This window comes from Polypterus senegalus, chromosome 2 (genome assembly GCF_016835505.1).
Source record: "Polypterus senegalus isolate Bchr_013 chromosome 2, ASM1683550v1, whole genome shotgun sequence".
In the NCBI taxonomy this organism is placed as follows: Eukaryota; Metazoa; Chordata; class Cladistia; order Polypteriformes; family Polypteridae; genus Polypterus; species Polypterus senegalus.
The window spans coordinates 141,161,928-141,187,701 of NC_053155.1; the positions used below are offsets into that span (position 1 = coordinate 141,161,928).

A 25,774-nucleotide genomic window follows, 5' to 3' on the forward strand; every position below is an offset into this window, starting at 1 on the left:
CACCATCCAACTGCGTGCCTGTCATGGGGAGGCACTTCTGGTCTGCGGTCATTTTGGCTCTCCTCCTGCGGTGGCGACGTGCTTGCCGGCAGCCTTGCTGCCTCTCGTGCTACAGCGGCTCTGTTTCATCAGCTCCTGCAGGCGTCGCCGCGCTGTCGAAGCCCGGGTCCCGTCCTATCGAGGAAACGTCCTTGGTGTGGCCTCCCTAGACGCGATGCTGTCCTGGGCGCCTCCAGCAACGGCGCGCCCGCGGGAGCCTGCTGCAATCCTGCTCTGCACGCCGTTGATCCGCCACAGGGGAAAACGGCTCTCCTGCAGACCCATGGCGGTCCGTGGGGTACATTTACCCTGTGGGGCGTGGGTGGGGTCCCCTGCTGAGCCGGGCCGTCCACAACAAGATTTTTTTGGGCAGGTCTCCGCCTTGAAACAGGCGGAGCATCCTGCCGGCTACGCCAGATGTGAACGGAACCTTGCTTTCCTATTCGTTTGCATAAGCACAGTCCTTCACCAACAAGTTTAACTCCGTTACAGCAATTTTAACTCTGTTACATAGTGATCCAAAGTCTCGTTTATGGATTCAGTTGTCAATAAATAAATTGATGCACACTTAACAAAAAGTGTAATTTCACTTATATAAACAGGCATCTAGTGTGTGGGTTCTAAAAGTAAACAACCTCAACACCAAAAAAATACTTTTCCTAGTGCTTCATGTGCTTAATATCTTATGATTTTTTTAAAATTTGTGATAATAAAACACTTCTCCCCCATTTTTTCTTTATAGGTTTGCATAGCTGATATCAACATTTTGCAGCGAAGCAGGAAGTCTTTTGGTGTTGTCGATGTGATTTTTTTTTTTTTCTTTCCTTTTGGGAAAATACACCTCAGTATTGAAAATGGGACAAGATCGTGGAAGATATGACTTCTATATTGGACTGGTGCTGGCTGTCAGTTCTAGTCTTTTTATTGGAGGGAGCTTTATCCTGAAGAAGAAAGGTCTTCTTCGCTTGGCCAAGAAGGGCTCCATGAGAGCAGGTAAAATGTTAATTAATTATTGCTATGCTTAGATAGCCAAAACAAAACAATCAAGTTCTTAGTACAGTGGGATGCAAAAGTTTGGGCAACCTTGTTAATAGTCATTATTTTCCTGTATAAATCGTTGGTTGTTATGATAAAAAATGTCAGTTAAATCTATACTAATAAAAGGCAAAGCCCTCACTCACTCACTCACTCACTGACTCATCACTAATTCTCCAACTTCCCGTGTGGGTGGAAGGCTGAAATTTGGCAGGTTGATTCCTTACAGCTTCCTTACAAAAGTTGGACAGGTTTTATATCGAAATTCTACGCGTAATGGTCATAACTGGAAGCAGTTTTTCTCCATTTACTGTAATGGAGATGAGCTTCAACGCCGTGGGGGCGGAGTTTCGTGTGACATCATCACGCCTCCCACATAATCACGCAGTACATAGAAAACCAGGAAGACCTCAAAAAAGCGCTCAAGAAAACATGCATTATATAATTGAGAAGGCAGCGAAACAATAAGAAGCGAGTTCTGCTACTTCGGAAACAAAGCACGATGTAAACCTACACTTTAAATTAAGTTCATAGACAGGCTGCCGCTGGCGTTTGTAATTTAGTGCCTGCCCATATAAGGCCATCCGTCAGCGGCAATCCAATAGCAAACTGCCACGGGTAAATATTCACGGGTGAAGGACTGTGCTTATGGAGAGGAAGATGAGATGGTCAGGGTGGTGTTTGACACAAACTCAGCGAAACTGCCAGAGAAAGTTTTAAGTGCCAGGACTAAGGTAACATTAAATAAAGCTATGGACATAGCACGAGATGGCACCAGCACAGCTGGGAACCTTCGATGCAAGTACACCGAGTGGCTCACGTGAACTGATGCAGTGCACAGATAAAAAGCAACAGTTCCAAAGAGCTGAACAAAACCGAATTACACAATTGAAAAGGCAGCAAAAATATGAAGCGTCTGATAAGCATATTCATAAATGCAGCTACTGTGGAAACAAAGCACACGGTGGAAAAAGTCAATGTCCGCTAAAGGAAGACAGCGTAAAAAAAAAACCCGTGCATGCAGTTTGTCACATCACAGATAAAAAGGAAGGCGAGCTGTTTATTGATGCAGTAAGGAACTAATCGATGAATGAAACCTCTTATCTTTACAACGATTGACAAACACGGAATGTAACTTGAACACATCGTACAAATACGAGCCTGATTGAAAGAAATAATGATAATCAAATCCTTGATGACAGCAACATTCAATAACACTCACAAAACAATTACTGTATATTGACAATCATGTTACGTTATTTTTAAAATGTTCCCTTTTCTTTTCATAACTTCTACTTCTCCACTGCGATACGGGTATATATATATAAATGTATATATATACCCGATCTACAATACATACTTTAGCATAGACAAGCGGTGGCGCAATTGTAGAGTCTTAAGCCTCTAACGCCGACATTGAGGTTCGATTCGAGAGGGATGTACTGACTATGTACGCGCTACCGATTCATTTTACCTTCCCATCTCCTTGGTTTGGGACGTATGAAAAATATTAGGTTAACGCAGAATCATGTTACGTTATTTTTAAAATTTTCCCTTTCTTAGCACAAGCACAGTTGAGAAGCTTCGATGCATGTACTCCATAACGTTAAAAATAACGCATTTAATCACACTTTCAATTCCAAGCAAGCGGGAACTTTTGTCAATGCATGATTTCCTGGTACATCCATTACACTGATGCACACATCACAGCTACAAAAATGTTAGAGTCGGAATAAAGCGTTCCTACGACTGATCATTTCGACTACCGAAGCCTTGATAAAAGCATGGTTTTGTGCACACTGAAAAGCAAGCAAAATTAGATGCATTACAGAAAGCGGACTTTGTGGCTCTTACTGGGGATCATTGGACTTCCGTGACCGTTAGTAATTCTAAATACATCTAATTACAAAATGTTCAATGATCACACTGTTTTAGCCTAATGTACAAAATAATTTTGGCTAATGTTACTCAGAGTTTAAAGAGTAAGCTGGTCAAATTACCTTTTATGTTTCTGACTTATTTTTTAAGAAGAAAAACTGCACTTTATGGTGAAATTTTGGTTATTATTATTTAAAGACAATACTATTCTGAAAATGTACTTAAAGTACTTAAACTACCACTTTATTTTTAAGTCTGCCCAATTTTAACCAGGGATGATATTTTTGTTTCTGTTTTGAATTCAAATGCAGTTTAAAAGCTTTTTTCAGAAATTAAAACAGCTTCAGTTTACAATATTCATGTCCATGTCTATTATTTGATTCTGTAAGCCCACTAAAACCGTTTTAAATAAAAAAAAAAACATTTGCGATTTGGGGCAAATTTTGTGTGCGATTACATACGATTAATCAAGATTAATTCTTACACAGCCTCTAATTAATTGGATTAATTTTTTAATCGAGTCCCACCTAATATATATATGTAGATATATATATGTAGATTTGTATATATATGTGTGTGTATATATACAGAATGTGTATATATATGTATATGTATATATATATATGTGTATATAGTGTGTATATATATATATATAACTGTATATATATATGTGTATAGATGTGTGTATATATATATATATATATATATATATATATATGTTTATATGTATATATATATATATATATGCCAGCAACACTCATGACAATTACAAAACAATTACATTGTCAATCATGTTACGTTATTATTAAAATGTTTCCTTTTCTTTTTACTTCTCGCTGCCATTTTGCTAGCTATATATATATATATATATATATATATATATATATATATATATATATATATATATATATATATATAGATAGATATGACAACAACACTCATATCAATGACAAAACAATTACATTAACAATCATCTTATGTTATTTTTAAAATGTTTGCTTTTCTTTTCATAACTTCTTTAACACACTACTTCTCCGCTGCGAAGCGCGGGTATTCTGCTAGTATATCATATAGGAGGCACACAGTGATATTTGAGAAGTGAAATGAAGTTTATTGGATTTACAGAAAGTGTGCAATAATTATTCAAACAAAATCAGGCAGGTGCATAAATTTGGGCACCACAAAAAAGAAATGAAATCAATATTTAGTAGATCCGCCTTTTGCAGAAATTACAGCCTGTAAACACTTCCTGTAGGTTCCAATGAGAGTCTGGATTGTGGTTGAAGGTATTTTGGACCATTCCTCTTTACAAAACATCTCTAGTTCATTCAGGTTTGATGGCTTCCGAGCATGGACAGCTCTCTTTAACTCACACCACAGATTTTCAATTATATTCAGGTCTGGGGAATGAGATGACCATTCCAGAACGTTGTACTTGTTCCTCTGCATGAATGCCTTAGTGGATTTTGTTTTTTTTGGAATGCTGTGTTCTTTTTCCTCCATGCATAACGCCCCTTGTTATGCCCAAATAACTCAATTTTAGTTTCATCAGTCCACAGCACCTTATTCCAAAGTGAAGCTGGCTTTTCCAAATTTGCTTGAGCATACCTCAAGCGGCTCTGTTTGTGCTGTGGGCGGAGAAAAGGCTTCCTCTGCATCACTCTCGCATACAGCATCTCCTTGTGTAAAGTGCGCCGAATGGTTGAATGATGCACAGTGACTCTATCTGCTGCAAGATGATGTTGTAGGTCTTTGGTGCTGGTCTGTGGGTTGACTCTGACTGTTCTCACCATTCGTCGCTTCTGTCTATCCGAAATCTTTCTTGGTCTGCCACTTCGAACCTTAACTTGAACTGAGCCTGTGGTCTTCCATTTCCTCAATATGTTCCTAACTGTGGAAACAGACAGCTTAAATCTCTGGGACAGCTTTCTGTATCCTTCCCCTAAACCATGATGGTGAACAATCTTTGTCTTCAGGTCATTTGAGAGTTGTTTTGTGACCCCCATGTTGCTACTCTTCAGAGAAAATTAAAGGAGGGAAACTTACAATTGACCCCCTTAAATACTCGTTCTCATTATAGGATTCGCCTGTGTATGTAGGTCAGGGATCACTGAGCTTACCAAGCCAATTTGAGTTCCAATAATTAGTTCTAAAAGTTTTGGAATCAATAAAATGACAACGGTGCCCAAATTTATGCACCTGCCTGATTTTGTTTGAACAATTATTGCACACTTTCTGTAAATCCAATAAGCTTCATTTCACTTCTCAAATATCACTGTGTGTCTCCTATATGATATATTTAACTGACATTTTTTATCGTAACAACCAACGATTTATACAGGAAAAGAATGACTATTAACAAGGTTGCCCAAACTTTTGCACCCCACTGTATATATAATTGGTTTTTGCCATTTTTTTTATTTAGAATAATTTAACTTGATTTTTTATACTCCTGTGCAAAGTGTGTTGTACTCTTTAATCAGTTTTATTTAAATTATGTCATTTGTTTGCCAAAGATAATTCTTAATATATTAGTACCTCTCACTTTCATTTCTATCATAATTCTGCCATTCATCTGACATTATTTATCTGCCATTAATTTTACATTTTTGAAACTGTAACAAAGTGTATCCCATTTAGAGCTTTTCCTTCTGAGAGCTGCTATGATGAAGGTCTGCTGGTCTGTGTAAACCTAAATAATGATATCCATAAAAGGGAAAATATTATAATAGGGTCAAAATTTCAGCTTTGAACTTAACAAAAGATTTACATATTTTGAATATGATTTGGCTGCTTTCATTATGATGTTTGTGTCAGAATGCAAGTATGAAAACACGATAACTCAAGTAAGAAGTTAGTCAGTCAGAGATATTAGCATTGTGAAATATTAGAAGTATACTGAATTTGAACAAAATCTCTGCAGTAGTTTTGCTGTACATTGTCCACATATGAATGTAGGTGTGTGTGTGATTTGTTCCTATACTGGGCTGGTGTGTTGCCCCAGCAATCTTGAATTGGATTTAACAGGCTATATTAGTTGCCTTTATATATTGTTAGTAGTTATTGAAGGTCTAATGACATAGGGCCTCATGTATAAATGGTGCATACACACAAAAATGTTGCATAGGCCCATTTCCATGCTCACTTCGAGAAGTATAAAAGCTAAACTTGGGGTAAAGACATGCACATTCTGACGGCATCGCAACACATTGCGTACGCAAGTTTTCTGCACAGTTTTGCAAACTGCCGGCACCCAGTAGCAAAGCAATGCTATTATTCCTGTGTGGATTCCCATTCTTTTTTAGATTCACATCCCTGATGCAGCTTTATCAAATACATTGAGATTGACCGCATATTATTTATAAATTTAGGGCATCTGATTGTAATCAACCTGTAACGATATAATGGTCCACAGAATGGCCAAACTATTCCAAATACCATATTTGCTTTAGCATTGTTACTCTCAGTGCACCACTCAGAGTATTTTAACCCACTGTATCTGAGTGTGGAATCACAGCTCTACAGCAGGTGATTGGAAAGAGGATTATTGGGATACAGCATCTAGCACATGCTGCCTCAGCCATGCGCACAGTCTATTTCAACTTCACCCATACGGCAAACGATTCAGAGCCTTTCCTTTAGGGACCTCACGGTTCAGAAACAGTTTCATCCCAAGTCCTCTAAACAGACTCAATCATTCCATCAAGTGCTCCTGGTAGAACTGTTTGTAGAAGAAAGCTCATATTTACATATGATGACTACTCACTTCTAAGTCAATTTATATTATCTTCTTGGAGCTCTTGATATCATTTTTAAGATGAAATGCAGTAAAGTATGTTTTTGGAATCGCAGCTCTACTGCAGCTGACCAGAAAGCTCTATGGCGGGCTGCATCGAGAGCGCAGAGAATTATTGGAATACAGCATCTACCCTGGAGAACATTTATAGCACATGGTGCCTTAGCTATGCACACAGTCTATTTGAATTTTTCCATTTGGCAAATGCTTCAAAGCCTTTCCTGCCCGAACCTTGAGGTTCAGAAACAGTCACTCCCATCAAGTGCTCCCGGTAGAACTGTTTGTACTTAGAATTACATTTACCTCACTGTAAACTTGCACTACAGTTGTAATATTGCACAACCTAAGCCACTTTATGAACTATTTGCACTATTTATACTAATAAAAGGCAAAGCCCTCACTGACTGACTCACTCACTCACTCACTGACTCATCACTAATTCTCCAACTTCCCGTGTAGGTAGAAGGCTGAAATTTGGCAGGCTCATTCCTTACAGCTTACTTATGAAAGTTGGGCAGGTTTCATTTCGAAATTATACGCGTAATGGTCATAACTGTCGATAACGGTCGACAACGTCCGCCTTGTTGAACTTTCTTATTTATGGCCCCATCTTCACAAAATTTGGTAGGCGGCTTCTCTGCACTAACTGAAACCAATGTACGTACTTATTCCGATGGTATGCCGCCATATTGAACTTTCCAACGTCACTAATTCTCCAACTTCACGTGTAGGTAGAAGGCTGACCTCATCTTCACGAAATTTGGTAGGTGGCTTCGCTGCGCTAACCAAAACCGATGTACGTACTTATTTCGGTGGTATGACAGCACTGTCGGCCGCCATATTGAACTTTCCAACGTCACTAATTCTCCAGCTTCCCATGTAGGTAGAAGGCTGAAATTTGGCAGGCTCATTCCTTACAGCTTACTTACAAAAGTTAAGCAGGTTTCATTTCGATATTCTACGCATAACGGTCGACAATGTCCGCCATGTTTGAAGTTTCTTATTCATAGCCCCATCTTCACGAAATTTGGTAGGCGGCTTCCCTGCGCTAACTGAAACCAATGTACGTACTTATTTCGGTGGTATGATGCCACTGTCAGCCGCCATATTGAACTTTTCAACGGTCTTTGTTACTTATGGGCCCATCGTCAAGAAATTTGGTACGTGGGTTCCCAACACTAACTGAATCCTACTTACGTACATATATACATCCATAGCCTGCAGCTCGGTCACCATGTGAGGCGGCGTTGGGGTCCCCCATCCCAATGCTTCCCACGTTGTTGGCTGCCTGCCTATATAAGGCCGTCTGTCGCTCCAGTCTCTACATTCCCTTCCTTGCTATGCCACAGGATTCACATCTCCCTGCTGATAACTACAGCCTTTTAATTTAATCCACGGCTTTTCCGCTGTTTTATTGTTCATTTATTACGATTATAGTTATTGTGTAGGTATTTTAGACTTTCTTTACATTGTTCAGGTACCAATTTCCTTTATCATTCCAAGCGTACCCTCATTAACATGTCTATCGAGGTGATCACCATCGATCAAAGAACTGTCACTTACCGAGTGGTTTCCATGCCCAGAGATGGCACCTGCCTTTTCCATTCTCCGTGTTACATATTGCACGGCCATATCAGGCTCACTCTTGATATCCGGAGGAACATTGTGTCTTATGTATTGAATGACTGGGACAGGTTCAAGGTGTGGACTGATGACGGTACAGGAGATAATGATACTACACAGAAGCACTAGAAGAGTGAAATGCTTAAGCCCTTCACCTATGGTTCTGCATGTGAGTTGATGGCTGCCGCTGAATTGTTCGGTTGTCGCTTTCAAGTGTACCGAAATGGCCAAATATTTTACACCTTTCGACCACCGCCAATGCCTCTTAAACATCTTAGATTCACAGGTGACGATTTCAGTAGTGGACACTTTGATGTTTATGAATGTTTAAACTCTCAAAAGCTGGATGTGAAGTTATCGATGAATCCGGTTGTATATTTACAACGCTTGACAGATGCCGAATGTCTCTTCAACACAAGTCCTACAAATACTGTCGTAATTGAAACAAACCATGAAACTCAAACCGATTATGACAGCAGCAATCCAAACTGTGAGATTTGAAACAAGATTACTTTTCACATAGTCAACTGTACATTGCATGCTCAAAGGTAAGCTCAGTGCACAGCTTGGTCATATTACAACCAGAGGGCCGAACTCGCAATGTGGTTTACAAAGAGATCCATAACAAATAATTATTGGTATATTAATAAAAATTTTAAGGCAGTACTTTGCCGCTGCGAAGCGCGGGTGTTTTGCTAGTCTGTACTATATGTACTGTACATGTATATTGTACTTATGTTTACATATTGTATATTTTTCATTGTTTTTTATTGTATTATTATTATTGTCATTTTGTCATTTTATAGGTAAATACATTTATGGAGGATTTACATATTGAATCTCATTGTACCATACAATAACAATTAACGAATTCAATTCAATTCAATAGAAGAGAGCACATATTTACAAATGATGATGGCTCAACTACTGTAATACCTTGCATAAAGGATCACAGCCACTAAATTACCGTTATTCTTAAAAAAGCAGGGGCTGAAGAATATTTGTTCTTGTGATTGGCCAATTTACCGATCACCAATCAAATCTTTTTTAGTGAAAATATTTCCCAAAGGGAATAAACTCCCAAATAAAATGCTATGAGTTTCTGATTGCTAGAATAAAAATTCATATCTTCCAGAATGTGCTTTCTGCAGAGGGATATCTCTAATAAGCACAGATATTAAGATTATGAAAAATATAACAAAATGATTCTTATATTATTTCACTGATTGGTCTAAAAAGGTATTGCTGTCTTTGCAGACAAAACCTTTGATTGAATAAATAATCCTATTCAATTCTATGTATTAAACAAGGACTTAATATATGTACATGCATTAAACAATTGCAAATCAGAACAGAAGCCTCAGTTGTGTTATAAATGTGTATACAAGTGCGTGTGTGTGTGTACAGCTAGAAAGTGGTGTTCTTTTATGTCTAATTTTCTTTTGTTTCTGCCACTGTCATAGAACCTCTTGCCGTCTTGTGATAGTATTGTCACATTAACAGAGTACAGTGGAGTGTTCATATCAACTGTTTTCTCATAAACTATATTAAAAACTGTGCTTCTGTTGCTCATTTAAACTATATACTTTGTGAAGGTATATGTTTTCAAGAAGCATACAACTGCCCTTTTTCCAATGAGGATGTAACCTTACAATCAGGCATTTGAAGCATTAATCCTGGAAGTGATAGACTGAAAAAAATCTGAAAAAGAAAAGAAAACACAAAAAATGTAAAACTGCAGTTTTGTGCGTTGTCTAAAGTAGGGTAATGTTGAATTAAGGTAGACACCCATTCATACCCAATACCCAAAATACTGTCAGATTTTGGTTTGACATTTGAGTTTTTGTCATACATTGAAATGACAGTATTTTCAAATAAAAATATCTGACATCCCTAATATTTATTTATATATCACATATCAGATAGAACAAGTAACAGTCTGACAGTACTAGTGGTCAGTAACATTGATGGAGTTTGGGTCTCAGGTGTAGCGGATGAGTGTATGGAAGTTAACACTTTAATGTCAAACAGGTAAAAACTGAGTCTGCTGGTCCACTGTAAGATCCATCAATATCAATATAACAATTTGTTCAGGTTTTTGTAAATATCAGAAAATGTAAAGGTCTCTGTTTAGGTTTTGTTTTGTCCTAAATGTTCTGAAAGGCTGGAAACATGGCCCCAGTAGTGAATGGTACTGTTTTAGCCACTTGCTGCTGTTTGGTTTGTCACAGTTTAGTTGCAAACTTGCAGTACTAGAATATTGTGCATCTCAAGGCTATGTTCTCAACAGTAGAATCTGCAAGGCTCTTGGGAGGCAGATTTTCCCTCTTTAACCCTCTCATAAAAATGAAGGTGCTCTTGAGAGTGTGGTGCACCTAGGTTGTTTCACCTGTACAGTAAGTGTTATGGAATCATGATAACAGCATCTGTTAAATTACTAGTTATTTATAAGGGTCCAGGGCTTATACTAAGCCCCAACCCAAATAAAATGTCCATTCCATTCCCCAACACAGTGAGCAAATGATTAGCAGAAATTTATTTGAAACATCAACAACAAATTAATCTTTAGTACAAATAAAGTTGTGATTGCTAACCCTCTCATAGAACATTGAATTTAAAGTATATTTGCAGTCTACAGTAGAATGCATTTCAGTGAGTTATGGGAAGGCAATGAAGTAAGTAAGTGCATAGTCCTAATAAATCAGTTCCCAGGAATTCTAGCCCTTACTTCAAAATCATGTAGTGAAAGTAATGAAAGTAAAAGTATAGGTGTTCCTCTGTAAATTCAACAGTGGCTTCCTCTGTCTAGCTTTTCTGGTTGTATTAGTGACAGGGACTGCTAGCAAGTGTTTACTGTTCTGCTTCAGGAACCTCAAAATTTAGCCTCTTCTTGCCTCTAACACATACATCTCACAGGAAGGTGAAATTGTAATTAAATCTCTCTCTCCTCCATTTCACTTCTTGTTTTAGAATTGCATTCTCCAGTCAGCTTGTGCCTGGATTTGAGGGTGCGATGTTGCTAACTCTACTACACTTGTAAATAACCAGACATTTCTTTTAAGAGCATTCTGAATAGAAACGCATATTAGCAAGACTTCTACAGAGCTTTGTAACAGGATAGCTGATGTTGTGGGAACCTCATTAATGTGTAAAAGATATTTCCCCATTCTATTGTTACCCAGTAAATGTAAATCAATGCATGACCGTCCACCCCAAGGCTTGATAAGGTTTACAATGTGCTTCTTAGTTTTATTGGTAAATTATTGACATTGGACCACTCATTGAGAAATTAAACCTCCTCTATATATTATTATTGGTAGTTGGACACATTTTCATTGCGGTGTTGGATAATTTGATGACAGTAGCCAAGTTTCCATCCAGTTTTTTGCGACGTTTTGTTATCGACAAACAGAATATACGTAAAAAAATTTGCGAAATTTGCTGTCTCCAGTCTGTTTCCATCCAACTGGCTTTTTATCGATAAAATGGTGTGCGTGATGATGTCACCCCCAAAAAAACGAACTGTCGCATAAGTTTTGTTGTATCGCGAAAAAAAATCTGCCCTTGAGCCGTTTCCATACATAATTTTGTGAATGTCGCAAATGATCTACCTTTTGTTTTCCACGTTACACCCCTTCCACTAAACAAAGAAAAAAAGAAATGGAGAGATTATTCAGACAGTTTTTTGAAATTTGCCAGCTTACTGTTATTTCAGTTTCACAAATAATTGGAATTGTACATAATATCCGAAGACGACAGCAGAATGAAGCAGTTGCTTGTCTGATAGCCCTGGAGCTTGAAGAAAGTACCCCAGTGCGATGAAACCCACGGGTATGGGAGAGACGACGGAATAAGACCTTCTGGGAGGAGGTGGTGGAGAGACACTTCACAGAAAATCTCTGGCTGCAACATTTTAGAATGACACGGCCGACGTTTGAGGTGTTGTGTAGATTCACCAGTCCTGATGTTGCGCCCATCACAGGTTGCCACCGACCACCGGTTCCAACCCAAAAGCGGATTGCCATTGCCCTTTACAAGCTGGCAACCTGCGCCGAGTATAGGGTAGTTGGAGAAACTTTCGGGGTTAGTAAAACTACCGTCCATCGATGTGTATATGCTGTGTGCACAGCTATTAAAGAAAAATTTAATGCGGTGTTATATTAGATTTCCGACTGTAGCGGAGGCCAATGAAATTGCATACCGCAATTCCTTGTTGCATCTTGTGCCACAGATTTACGGTGCGCTGGATGGGCACGCATGTGCCTATTCTTCCCCCGATGGAAGGCTACCGCGATTACATTAATCGCAAAGGGTGGCCATCTATTGTTCTCCAGGCCCTTGTTGATGACAGGTGCATGAAACGAGACATTTGCATTGGCACTCCTGGCAGTGCCCATGATGCAGCTGTGTTTTGCAGCATCGGATCTGTACAGGTGAGCCTACCTTTCAACATCCCTTCTCAGTGTGATGATAACTGAATTAGTACTGTAACCTGCTACCCTTAAGGTTTTTAATTAAAACTGAAATTTGAATTAATACAAAATAACAACGTTTAATAAAAAAAAAACTAAAGTTAATATTAATGAGAGACTTTCTCATATATGCTAAAACATCTGCCATTTAATAATAAGAAAAAAATGTTTAGATAATGAAACACACGGTTTATTAAATATTTTGACTGGCACAGTAAATTACCTTTGCAGTTTTTGTATTATTTAGACATCCTGAGAGACACCCCCAGGCTACAGTTGATGTGGAGGGAGTTCAGGTACCCCTTTTAGTAGCAGGAGAACCAGCCTATCCGCTACTGCATTGGCTCATCACGAGAAATAACGAGTCTCTTCATCAGACCATGCGAACCGCTCCGCCATTCTTGTTTTGATTCCACGTTATAAAAATGTATCATGTGACACATTTATTTGCGTTAAAGCCCTTTTTTCCGACAAAAAGTGTTTCCAATATAGTTTTTGCAACATCTGAAGTATCAATATGGAATTTATACGCTAAAGTTAAACGGAAAAATAAGCTTTGCTGCTACGTTCAGTGGGATGATTGTGTTGAAGGCCAAGATGAAGTCATTAAATGAAAAAAGAACACTCCAGTCATAAAGTTAAGGGTTGATTGTTGCTGAATGGATATCTGTGTAAATTGTGCTTTCTTTTAATCTGTTTGTGTGGTAATCAAACTGATGCATTTGCATTGTATTTTGGTTTGTGATGAATATGGGTTGTAACATACGGAAAAGCTTTCCTTGATAATAGGGGTGAGTGACAAAGGCCATTAGCCATTTAGACACGTAATCATAGAAATGTATTTTTTGACTCCAGAATAATTGTGGTTTTCTTAAAGCCACCAAAGACAGTAGTCTTGGAGAGCCACATATTGACAAGTTACAGAGGATGATTGCCACTATATTAGCAAATTCTCTGAAACATGGCAGAGGATTCTACTTGGAAGTCCAGTTTTACGGGTGGTCACTTTCATTTGGGATCTGCTTACTTTACCTATGAACAACATATTAACCTTAAGCACTTGATTGGGTTGCAGCTTTACTAGCTTTTAGGGTTGTGGTTATTTGAAAATAGGCAACACAATTGCACAGCTATCTTTATTAAAATAAAACCTTTCTTACCAGCTTGGCATCATATGTAATAAAGAACAACCCCTTTAACACCAACAGAATTTTGAAATAAATGTCCAGACCCAAGGCCTAAACACTGTAACTGACCCAAAATAATGAAAAAACCAAATCAACTTACTTAAGGTGACATGCAGATATTTTTGAAAAACAGTTAAGACTAATCACTTATATAATAATGCAGAGCAAATTAACTGTGGTGGGGGGCTATGCCCTAAGTTAAGAGTTATCTCTCTTATTTCTAAAATTACTACAAAAAAGTAATAACAAAACACCTTTGCAGCCTCTCCACTCACAAGAACCCATTATATGTACATGCATAGAAACGTAATAATTAGTCACAATATGTAAAGAGTCACTGAATTAACTTGATAAATGAAATAGAAAATCCAGTGGTGGCAAACATGTGAACTGTTAACAGTGAGTTAACTGCTGTAATGGTTTTGGGATGACCGTATCCTAAAACACAGATTTATTATTCAGACCCACGACCTATGAACTCCACCTTAACTCTTTAGTTTGTGTCATTGCACTCATCTGTCTAGGAAAAAAACACAGTGCACAGGAACCTGAGACTATGGTCTGACCCAAGGTTGACTGCCACTGAGACATGACTTCCTGTCTTGGAGGTGTCTCCCTTTATCTCTAGGTCCAGTCAGTAAGACAGAGCCACAAAGCAAGCAGGGGAGCAGATTAGATAATTTATTCATATATTACAGTAGTTAACATTATTTATTATGCCAAAAGAAGAAACTGAGCAAACGAGTATAAGTTGCATCATAAAAGCTGGATTTATAGAAGTTGCAACAGACATTTTACTCCGACACACACAGTGTGTCTGTGTTCAGGTGGCTCTTAGTTCTTGCTGTTTTGCTGCATGTTGCTCATTGAATGGGTCTCTTCATTCTTCCCTGTTTCTGTGCATGCAAGCATTAAGTGACTAAATACCTTTCTGCATGCACAACAGACAAACTTTTACTGATAGGGTCTTTGTGCCTCAACAAATTTTTTAAAAAGTCAGCAGCTTAAGTATATACAGTATTTAAATGTTTATAGCACAGAAACACAATATAACCATTAATGCAGTACATTAGTTTTGTTCTTGTAGCCTATGATTGTTTGAATACCTTGCCACATGTACATGTGTTTATTACTGCAGAAATATTTAAAACAATTGTTTTCTTAAAATTAAAATATTACTTCATAGTTTTTTTTGTTTTTTTTTACAGGACAAGGGGGTCATGCATATCTTAAAGAGTGGCTTTGGTGGGCAGGCTTGTTATCTAGTAAGTATAAAATGTGTGCTTTTGTAATTTATACAGAATGCTTTAATAGAATGTTCAAAACATTGTGCATCCTAATTAGTTACAAATGTAAGGATTGGTCATGGTTATTTGTTTTGATTTTTTTATTAACATTATGTTTTTGGAGTTAATAAAACCTACCCAAATTCAACAGTTCTTTCAACAATTTTTTTGATGTACATATAAACATGCAGCAGAAGACCCTAAATCTTGCAAAGTACACTAACAATATTGCAGAGTAGTTGGCCAATTAAGCCATGGAATATTGGTCCAATATATAAATATAACAGCAGAAAGGCCATCTTATTCATTTGACTTAACCAGAGTAGGGGAGGTAGACCCCCTTCTGCATGGTGGCCATTGATGGTCCTCATTGATGGTCCTCTTTGGAATTTACCCTGAGTTCCATATAAACTTTTATCAATTTACTTCTCTCTGATGATTCATTGAGGATGTTTCTGTTGTTTCAGTGGGAATGGGAGAAGCAGCTAATTTTGCTGCTTATGCCTTTGCTCCAGCAACTTTAGTTACTCCACTTGGTGCTCTCAGTGTTCTTGTAAGGTATGTACATTTTGAATTGTTTGCCACAAATTTATAAAATTATAGCCATCATAGGCTACCGTGAAATCAAAAATAACTAACACCTGTGATCATTATCTTGTATATTATAAATCTGTTAAGTCTAATTGACACTTTATTTATAGGTTTCTATTACCAGATAAAGCACAGTCTGTTCTCCTTGGCTGTCCGATTGAGCCCTGCAAAGGACCCAGTATATGTGCTTCTTGCTTTACAAATAATGCTGCTGGAATAATAATAATGCAGGTATTTTTACTACAATAAAATAAGTATTGCATTAGGTTACTTATTACCTTAAAAAGTAATCGATTTGAAAAGTCTGCCAAAATGGATAAATTAACAGCATTATTACAAAAGTAAAACTGAAAAGATCACTGTACGAGAAAGCTATAAAAAAGCCAATAATTGTGAGATAAAAAAACCTCAAAACGGCAAAAGAGAAACTGAAATAAAAATTGCTAGTGAAGCTAAGACAAACCACAAGGGATTTTTTTTTCCAGTAATACTCCAGTAAAAGGATGATGAAAGAAAAGTTAAGAAACCTTACCATTGGAAATGATAAGGAAATAGCAAATGAATTGAAGGAATATTTCACCCAAGTAATCATCAAGGAAGATATAAGTGGAAAGGCAAATTCAGAAGTAAAAATGAACTCTGAGTTCATGGACTTTAAGATAGATGTGCTTTAAGCCCTCGATGTTGACAACTAATAAAACCCCTGGAACTAATGGGATTTTACCAATTGTATTGAAACAAATGAAAGACATAATTTATAAACCCTTATTTATGCATATCTGAGCAGTCACTAGGGAAAGGAGAAGTACCCGAAGACTGGAAAGTTGCAAATGGATCCTGGTTATTATAGATCAACAAATCTTACTTATCTGCCATGAAAATAATATACTAAATAACAGCCAGCATAGATTTATGAGAAGAAGGTCCTGCCAAAACAATCTTTTAGATTTTTTTAGAAACATCAGGAATAGTTGACAAAAACATATAATTTTCGTAATTTACTTAGACTTTTAAAATGCCTTTGATGCAGTACCACAACAAAGATTAATTCTGGAACTAGAATCTGTAGGCATCAGAGGTAACCTACAAAACTGGATCTCTAGTTAGTTAACTGGCAGGAGATAAATAGTACAGGGTGAGCCAAACTGAAGTACCACATTTCAAACGTTTATTCTACAAAAATGCAACAAGGTAAAATAAATTTCATTACGACCCAAAAAAGGGTATACAAAATAGATTTTTTTTCACTGTGTTTTAAAAATTATGTCTTCAAGGTGGTTGCCATCATTAGCGATACTCTCCTTGAGTTGATTTCTGAACACTCGCACGACTCGTTCAGCCATTTCAAGGGGAATAGCGGCGATTTTGTGGCGAAAAGCGCCCTTGAGGGCTTCAAGGTTTTGAAGTCGGTATGTGTATACCTTTGAATTGAGATAGCCCCACAAGAAGCAGTCGCACGGAGTGATATCAAGCAAACATGAATGCCACCTGACATTGCAGCGCAATGAGATCAGCGTCTCCGGAAACATCTCCTGCAAAACTCGCATGGATCTCCACGCCATATGAGCTGTTGCTCCATCCTGTTGAAACCAGATATCCACCACATCCATTTCTTCCAATTGGGGCCGCAAAAAGTTCTCTAGCATTTCAATGTAACTTTCTGAAGTGATGGTGACCGTTGCTCCCCCTTCTCAAAAAAGTAACGGCCTATAATGCCAAATTCTGCAACGGTGCACCAAACTGTAACATGCTTACTGTCTCTGATGAAGTTAATGAGGGTTGGTTTCAGCCCAGTAGCGAACGTTTTGCTTATTCACACAACCATTCAAATGGAAATATGTATTGTCGCTGCACATGACAATGTTCAAGCACAATTCTCTACAGCTGTGCTAGTCTCTCTCAGTGAGTTCCTGCACTACCATCATTTTGTATGGATGAAAATTAGGGTCCTCATGCAAAATCCTTCTCGAAGACGTGTTGGAAATGCCAAAGGCAGAAACATGTTTGTGTGCTGAACGTCTAGGAGTCTGCAAAATTGATGCCCTTATAGCCTGGATGTCTTCAGATGTTCATACAGTCCAAGGATGGACTGGAGATTTTCTGTTCAATGTTGTACCTGTCGGTCTAAATTTAGCCACTCACTGAAGAATTGTTTTATGATTTGGGATGTTACTTTTTGGAGGAATGCTGAAGTGTGTTCGGAATTTGCGTTAAGTAGTGATGATGGATACATTGTTTTAGAAGAACGCTTCGACATTGAAAGCACGGTGCACACCGGACCGAGGAATGTTGCAGACTGAGAACTATAAGGGATTGCCTATCAAAGGACCCTCACCCCAACCAACTTGGCTGCCTCTACCTTGTGCAATGTGGTACTACATTTTGGCACACCCTGTACAAATAAGAGGAGAATGCTCCACATAGAGTATGGTCATCAGTGCATCCCTCAGGGATCTGACCTTGCACCATTACCTTTTCTGATTTATATTAATGACATAGATTCTGGTATAGTCAGTAAACTTGTGATATTTACAGGTGACACTAACATTGGAGGGATGGCAGACAATGAATAGGCAGCAAAAAGAACTGGAAAATGCAGTTTAATGTAGAAAAATACAAAGTGCCACACATGGGCCAAAAAAAGATCAATTATAAATACTAGGGGGTTGTTCATGTCTCTGCCGCTTGCGTTGTGAATGGGGGGGCTGAACGAATGCTGTCCTTATGTCTCACTGCCTTGTCTTGCGGGTCGTTAAAGTGTCTCAGAGAAAATCACTTATCGTCTCCTTCCAAGATTTATTTTATAATAGAGAGACAAGATAGGAGACACTCATACAGGAAACAATCTCTGAAAAGGATTTAGGGGTATATGTTGACACAACATTTTTATCAGCTAAGCAATGTATAGAAGCAATTAGAAAGGCAAATAATATGTTGCATAATATTATAAACACTGTTGAATATAAGTCAAGGGACATTATGTTCAAACTATATAATGCACTAGTAAAACTGTATCTTGTGTATTGTGTGTAGTTTTGGGGTCTCATGTATAACGGCATACGTAGAATTCACACTAAAACATGGCGTACGGACAAAACTAGAAATGTGTGTATACACAAAAAAATTAATATGCATAAAAATGCGTAAGCAAATTTCTATGCACTTTCCCTTTATAAATCTCGATAAAAGTGAATTTTAACGCATTTGCCTGTGCCTGTGCCTACAGCCCCACCCTGACTCCTTCCAGAATTGAACTTATTTGAATATGCAAATCAATATAAATAGTTCCTTACATTCAGGGTTTTGCTAAAAAACAATGGCAAAAGAATGTGTAAAAAAGAAAAAAATAAGCAAATGTGAAATTAAGATCCTGCTCAGTGAAGTGGAAGCCTAGAAAAGCATACTGTTTGGTGGCTTAAAGCAATGGTATAAGCAACAAAAGGAAATTGATGGAGTGGCACAATGTGGTGAAGGCACTCAAAAGCTCAAGTTCCGAAAGTCTCACAAGAAAAGGAATAATGCAATCATCTGAACATTTGCCTCTAGAAACGTATATTGTGGATACTTCTGACCTATGCTGACAATGGACATACACAGACTACAAAATCTTTAAAATTAATCTGGTTAGGTGTTTACATGACCACATAATCAGATTATTTGCAGAGAATGTACCTCTGTTAATCAGGTTTCTCAGAGGCTGATGACCTGATTTCTCTTAAGTGCAATAAGAGTTTACATGGCATTTTAGAAATCAGGTATCTCTGAATAACCAGGTTATTATAGTGCATGTAAATGCATTGATTGACACAAGTATTCAAACCCTTTGTTATGACACATACAAATTTGACTTAACAACGATCGACAGAATGGGATCAACTTAACATATTTCTCCACCTTGTTTGGAGTCCGGCTTTGGGTATTTCAATGGACTGTACATGATTAGGAAAGGCACACACCTGTGTATAGAAAGTCCCACAGTCGACAGTGTGTTTCAATTCAAAAACTTTTTTTTTTTTTGCATAGCTTAGAGACAGGATTGTGTCAAGGTCAGATCTAGGTAAGGCTACAGTGGTGTCCATAATTCTTAAATGAAACCTGTTTCCTAAAGCTGGCTACCTGGCTAAACTGAGCAGTTGTTGGAGAAGGGCCTTGGTAAGAGAGGTAACCAAAAGCCTGATGGTCACTGAAGCTTCTAAAAGGACATCCAGCACTCTCTGTATTTTATTTAGTTATTTCTGCCTTCTTATTACAGCCCAGAAAATTCAGTAATGTGTGTAGAATCTTTTAAATACAGTTTTTGGATCATAGGATAAACTCTGTGTTTTAGGTTTTCTGTTTTCTGGTATAGTAATATTTCTATGTATCTCTTTAATTTTTTCACAAGTTCACATATTGTTCAATAGTTTACATTTTTGGTGTCTATTTCTGTTTTATTTTAGCCTGTTATGTTTTTAAAACCGCATTATATGTAGGACTGCAGAGTGTGTTCTGCATGTGTGGAGTTGTTGTGTGAAGTGATTCATTTGCTCATTGTTTTGGGAGCTTAGGAAAGACTGTACAATTAAGTAACATTTTTCATTATAGTTGGCTATTAGGCTATTGACAAAAGGAGAATTCTTGGTAAATGAAGCTTTTCCATTATGTAGTTAATGTGAAAGACCTAAATGGTTGAAATTTATCTGTACAAGATGCACAACTAATCTTTGCTTTTGAGTTTATATTTTATTTATTAGATTTTCTTTTCTCATTCTAGTGCCATTTTGTCCTCCTATTTTCTCAATGAGAGGTTAAATCTTCATGGTAAACTTGGCTGCCTGCTCAGTATCCTGGGGTCCACTGTAATGGTTATTCATGCACCTCAAGAAGAGGAGGTTGAAAACTTGGAAGATATGAATAGTAAATTGGCAGATCCAGGTAAACCATTTAAAAGATGTAGCCAGTCAAAAGTGAATACTTAAATTATTGCTCCCTTAGTACTTGTCAGTGTCAAATGATGAAATTTAAGTCATCAGGGTGCCATTTAAAGAGCAACTATAGCTATTAATGCTGTAGCATTAATAGTGATAGTTATGTTTCATGTAGTATAAAGTTATGTTCAGTTTGATTATTCTAAAGAAGATATGGTGTAGATCTAGATGTCTAAACAGTCAATACAATGCCAATGACACGTTCGAGTACAATAACATACTCAGAATGAAAATTTAGTTACTTAAAATGAGAAATAACAAATCCTCTGCATAGTTTTTTCCCCGGATAATTTTGATTAGCAAGACTTTCAACCCAGACTTTTGTGGACTACTGAATATTTCTATATCAGTATGTAATAACCTAGATAACCATGCCTTATTGGAGTATTGTATTAATGTGCTGTATATAACTAATTTATTGTGCAACTGTAGCTGATGTTTAAACTCAAAACTCTCTATATTCCATGGTACAAAAAACAAGTATTTCTGTTTTCTTTTCCCTAAAGATGGATCTTTATTTCACTTTAAGAGTTTATTTGCTCCAATGACCCCCAATTGATGTATTTCTATATTGGTAGATAATCTTGTTGATGATGGGCCAATCAACACTTGCCTTTAGGTGCCCAAGTTATTGGTTGAATGTTATTACTTAATGTAAATAAAGTTTCATGATAGTCACAAAGAGAGGGAGTGGGAATTACATAAAGATATTTGGGAAAATTACTCTTTTAACCTGGTGAATTAAGTGTGGCCTAATAGAACGGTGGTAATTATTTATTCATGTTGTTACAAATGTAATCTGTTTACTAAATTAATGTTCTTGTTTTCTCCTAGGGTTTGTGGTATTTGCTACATTTGTAGTCATTGTCTCCTTGATCTTAATTTTTGTCGTGGGACCTCGCCATGGACAAACGAATATCCTAGTTTATATAACCATTTGTTCTGTGATTGGAGCACTGTCTGTATCCTGTGTCAAAGGTTTGGGAATTACTATTAAAGAACTTTTTGCAGGGAAGCCTGTTCTGAAGCACCCATTATCATGGATTTTTTTATTAAGTCTAATATCTTGTGTAAGCACACAGATCAACTACTTGAATAAGGCTTTGGATATCTTCAACACTTCACTTGTGACTCCTATTTATTACGTGTTCTTCACAACATCTGTTTTATCATGTTCTGCCATTCTGTTTAAAGAATGGCGACATATGGGCACTGATGACATCATTGGCACTTTCAGCGGTTTCCTTACTATAATTGTGGGCATATTTTTGCTTCATGCCTTTAAAGATGTCAGTTTTTCTTTGGCTAACCTGCCTCTTTCAGTACGAAAAGAAGATCGGTCCACAATGTCTGCCAATGGAGTGTTATCCCACACTGCTTATGAACTTTATGATAATGCAACAGAGTCGCAGGAGGAAATACTGGAATCACACTCTGAAAATGTTTCAAGAAGAAATGGCACCATAGCAGCACACTAATTTGCGTATTTGAAGTGAAACCACAAGTCCACTGCAAAATTAATGTTGATCCCAGGACTGGAAGTATTTTTACTACTTCCTAGTGGCTACTTCACATTTGCTTGAAACAAAGACAATCAGTTTATTATTTTAATGTATGAATGGAGATGGACCAACTAATTATTATGTTTTATTTTGCCTTCTCTTTTTTGTTTTTCTTTTCTGCTTAAAAGCGTTCATTAGGCACCACCCATTTATGATTAAACATCTCTCTGTACATGTTTGATTTCAGTGTGATGTACATCACTAGTTTATTTGATATTAATTTAAAAAATGTAAACTGACCGTACAAAAAGAAGAACTATATATTATCTGGCTCAGTTCTTTTATTTTCAGGTCTTCATTATCGAACTTCCCTTGTCACAGTATACAAATAACATTTTGGGACTATATACTTGCTTTTGAAAGTCTTGCAAGAGATTGTCTGTAGCAAGAAATTTGTGAAATTTCACTTTTTTTTAGTATGTTCAGTGTATGGGGTTCTAAAGTAATTTACTACAATTGTGCTGAAAATAAAATGAAGAATTTCCAAGTATTAGCATCTTCTAAAAGCCCAGAGATTAACATCACTTGTGCAGGCAGAATTTGGGACGTAAAACGAAAATGCAAGTTTTGCTGGCCTTGGTATGATGGACTTGAGTGTATTCCAGCATATTACCAGTTAATGAGCACATAAATAAAGAGTTTTACTTGGATGTGATGATCTCTAGCGAGAAAAGGATGGGGTGGCGTATATATCTTTTTTTTTAATTTAAATCAACAACTTCTAAAAGAAAAACAACAATTTTGAGCAATCTATTTACTATATGCAATTTGAATTCACTATTGTAATGTGATTGAATATTTTAAGTGAAATTCTTGTTTAAGAATCAATAATGCGCAGTAATAGTTCTTGATAAAATACAATTTTTTTAAAAATGAAATACTGATTATTTGGTGATGCATTGAATTGTCCAGCTATTTCCTGTTTTTTTTTTTTGCCATAACAAACAAATCATTGTAGCTAATATTTTGTTCTAGTTTTATTTATTCTCAATGAAGGTATACTTTGTTCCATTTGAATTTTAATTTTATAGATCTTGCATAATTTTGGTAAACCATAATAAATTTCTTGACTGTTTCGTGTGAGACATGTATGAACATAGAGCATTCATGAAAATCAAAAGGAATTACACAGAGCACTTTGCAGAAGCGGTTCTCTTTTTTTTTTTTTAGTTTATGAAAGTATGGTTCGGTTTTAGGCCTGTTGCAGAATTGATCTAAAACAACTGAAACTCATAATTTATAGCGGCTTAACTTCCACTGCTAAAATATCTGTTTATTTAGCAGATGCTAAGGATCCCCAGAGTATTTTGAAGATTACAGTCAAGAGTGCTGGTTACATTGCTAAGTCATTCACAGACATGGCTAGTGCAGAAGTGCAACCCGTCGCAGCAGCAGGACAGCAGGTAAGCTAAGGCAGAGAGAGTCCTTACAGCTGTATGTGCCACTTTTGATATGAAAACCTGATAGATCAGTTTGGCTACATTTCCTGATTTTCTTTTCTTTTTAATTCATAAGGAGTTATCAAACTATAAATAGAATAAACAATTTTCTGTTTTAGTTTCCCAAGATAAAGCCTTTGTGCTCTTGATCACCTGATATGCACTTGCTTAGAGGTGAGCGAACTTCAGACACCAAGTCCTGTTTGCATGGGAGTGCATCTTACTTTGTGTCTAATTATCCATAGCATTGCTTCCACACATTTCCTTTTTTGTTTCTTTGTTTGTTTCCATTAAAATGTCTTATTTTTAGATAGTAGTTTATTTGTCCCCAAGATGATTTTTTTTCTTCATTATTTGCTTAAGGGCAAAACTTGTGTTGGTGTGGTTATTGTACCATTGATGTGCCTGTGACAGATTTGAGCATTTGTAATTCCTAGTAGCATAATGTGAAAGCCAAGGGGTGCAGAAAAGTTAATGCAGGGCAAAAGTGGAGTTCGCTGGTGCATGGCTTTGTTTTAAATTACTACAGGATTTGGATTGCATCTACATACCATCAGCAGTCTGCTAGAGCTGTGTGTGAATTTAGTGCTGGTAGAGTTGAGTCCAGACAGTCAGACATTCTGAAACCTGCTTAATCCACTTCAGGTTCATAGGCAGGGCAGGGCAGGGGTGTCAAGGGACGTCCGCTTGGCCATTCAGAGCCAATCCCAGCTGTAGTGCACTCAAGGTAGGGACTAACGCTGGATAGGCTCCAGTCTCGGGCAAGGCACACCATAGTCTTTGGGGATGAGGAGTGTAGAGTAGGGATGTTAAAAATCTAAGAAATTCAGATGTGCAGCATGCGTTCTCCTATTTCTAATTCCTGTTCTTGCCTTCTCACTGCACTCAAAAAAACTAGCATGGTAGTTGCAAAGTGGATCCTAAAGCAGCTGGTCTGGTCTCAAGCAGTGGCTTCTGCTGGTTTTGGTATGTGTTTTAGCCCTATACTCCTGTTTCAGATGTTGACATGAGGCCAAAGTAAAAGGGAATTTGAACGATGGACAGAGTGAGCAGCATTCACCTGATAAAGCTTACACAGAGCAACTCTTAGTTTACATACGTTTGTTCTTGCCTCCTGTTACAGCTAATGCCTAGCTAATTCCAGAGAGAAAGAATACACTGTCCTCAAATGCAAGGATTGTTCATTCAATATAGGAAAGAAAAACACCAAGCCATAAAAAGTAAATCTAGAAAAGATGGGGAATCATAACAAAGGGAAACAGTTTGCAAAAACATGAAACTCCAAGCCTCTCTGGAAAGATTCTGTGTATTCTGAAATTGAGAGTCCCTCCTGCATGCCACTACAATCCTTTTAAGATAGCAGTGATGTCAGGGCTGTCTTAAAAGAGTTCCCAAAGTGGTCGATATTGACCACCTGGGGTTGATTTGAACTTTCTAGGGATCGATAGTTTCAATAAAAAAATGTAGGGGTCGACAACAGCAAAAATAGACCCCCCCTTACTATTATTTATTTGTTACTTCAGAATATCTATAATTCCAATAGGTACCTAATTAAGAAGTAAAATACAGTAATCCCTCCTCGATCGCGGGGGTTGCGTTCCAGACCCCCCTGCGATAGGTGAAAATCCGTGAAGTAGAAACCATATTTTTGTATGGTTATTTTTATATATTTTAAGCCCTTATAAACTCTCCCACACTGTTTATAAATATTCCCCGCAGTTATACAGCATTAATCCCTTTGTATTCTCTTAGATATTAGGTAAGATTCATTGAAATTATGCATATAAACACACTGTTTATATACAGTAAAACATAAATATTATTTTAAAGATATCGAGTGTCTCCGATATCACATGTTACAGTCATTACGATAAACAGGCCACCAGCAATAAATACGTA

At 37.3% G+C, this 25,774-nt stretch overlaps 1 protein-coding gene across 4 annotated transcripts in view; it reads left to right on the forward strand.

Annotated features, from left to right (window-relative positions):
• Positions 1 to 23,516, forward strand: part of nipa2 (NIPA magnesium transporter 2) — a 47,856-nt gene extending 24,340 nt beyond the window's left edge. For 3 of the 4 annotated variants that reach the window (XM_039744711.1, XM_039744710.1, XM_039744713.1), the window contains 5 exons: positions 782 to 1,032; positions 15,239 to 15,295; positions 15,784 to 15,874; positions 20,661 to 20,821; positions 21,709 to 23,516. In XM_039744711.1, coding sequence (XP_039600645.1) covers positions 894 to 1,032; positions 15,239 to 15,295; positions 15,784 to 15,874; positions 20,661 to 20,821; positions 21,709 to 22,352 — 1,092 coding nt within the window. In that variant the 5' untranslated portion in view covers positions 782 to 893 and the 3' untranslated portion in view covers positions 22,353 to 23,516. The remainder of the gene's footprint in view (positions 1 to 781; positions 1,033 to 15,238; positions 15,296 to 15,783; positions 15,875 to 20,660; positions 20,822 to 21,708) is intronic. The other variant, XM_039744712.1, reaches the window with a different exon arrangement.
• Positions 23,517 to 25,774: the final 2,258 nt, after the last annotated feature.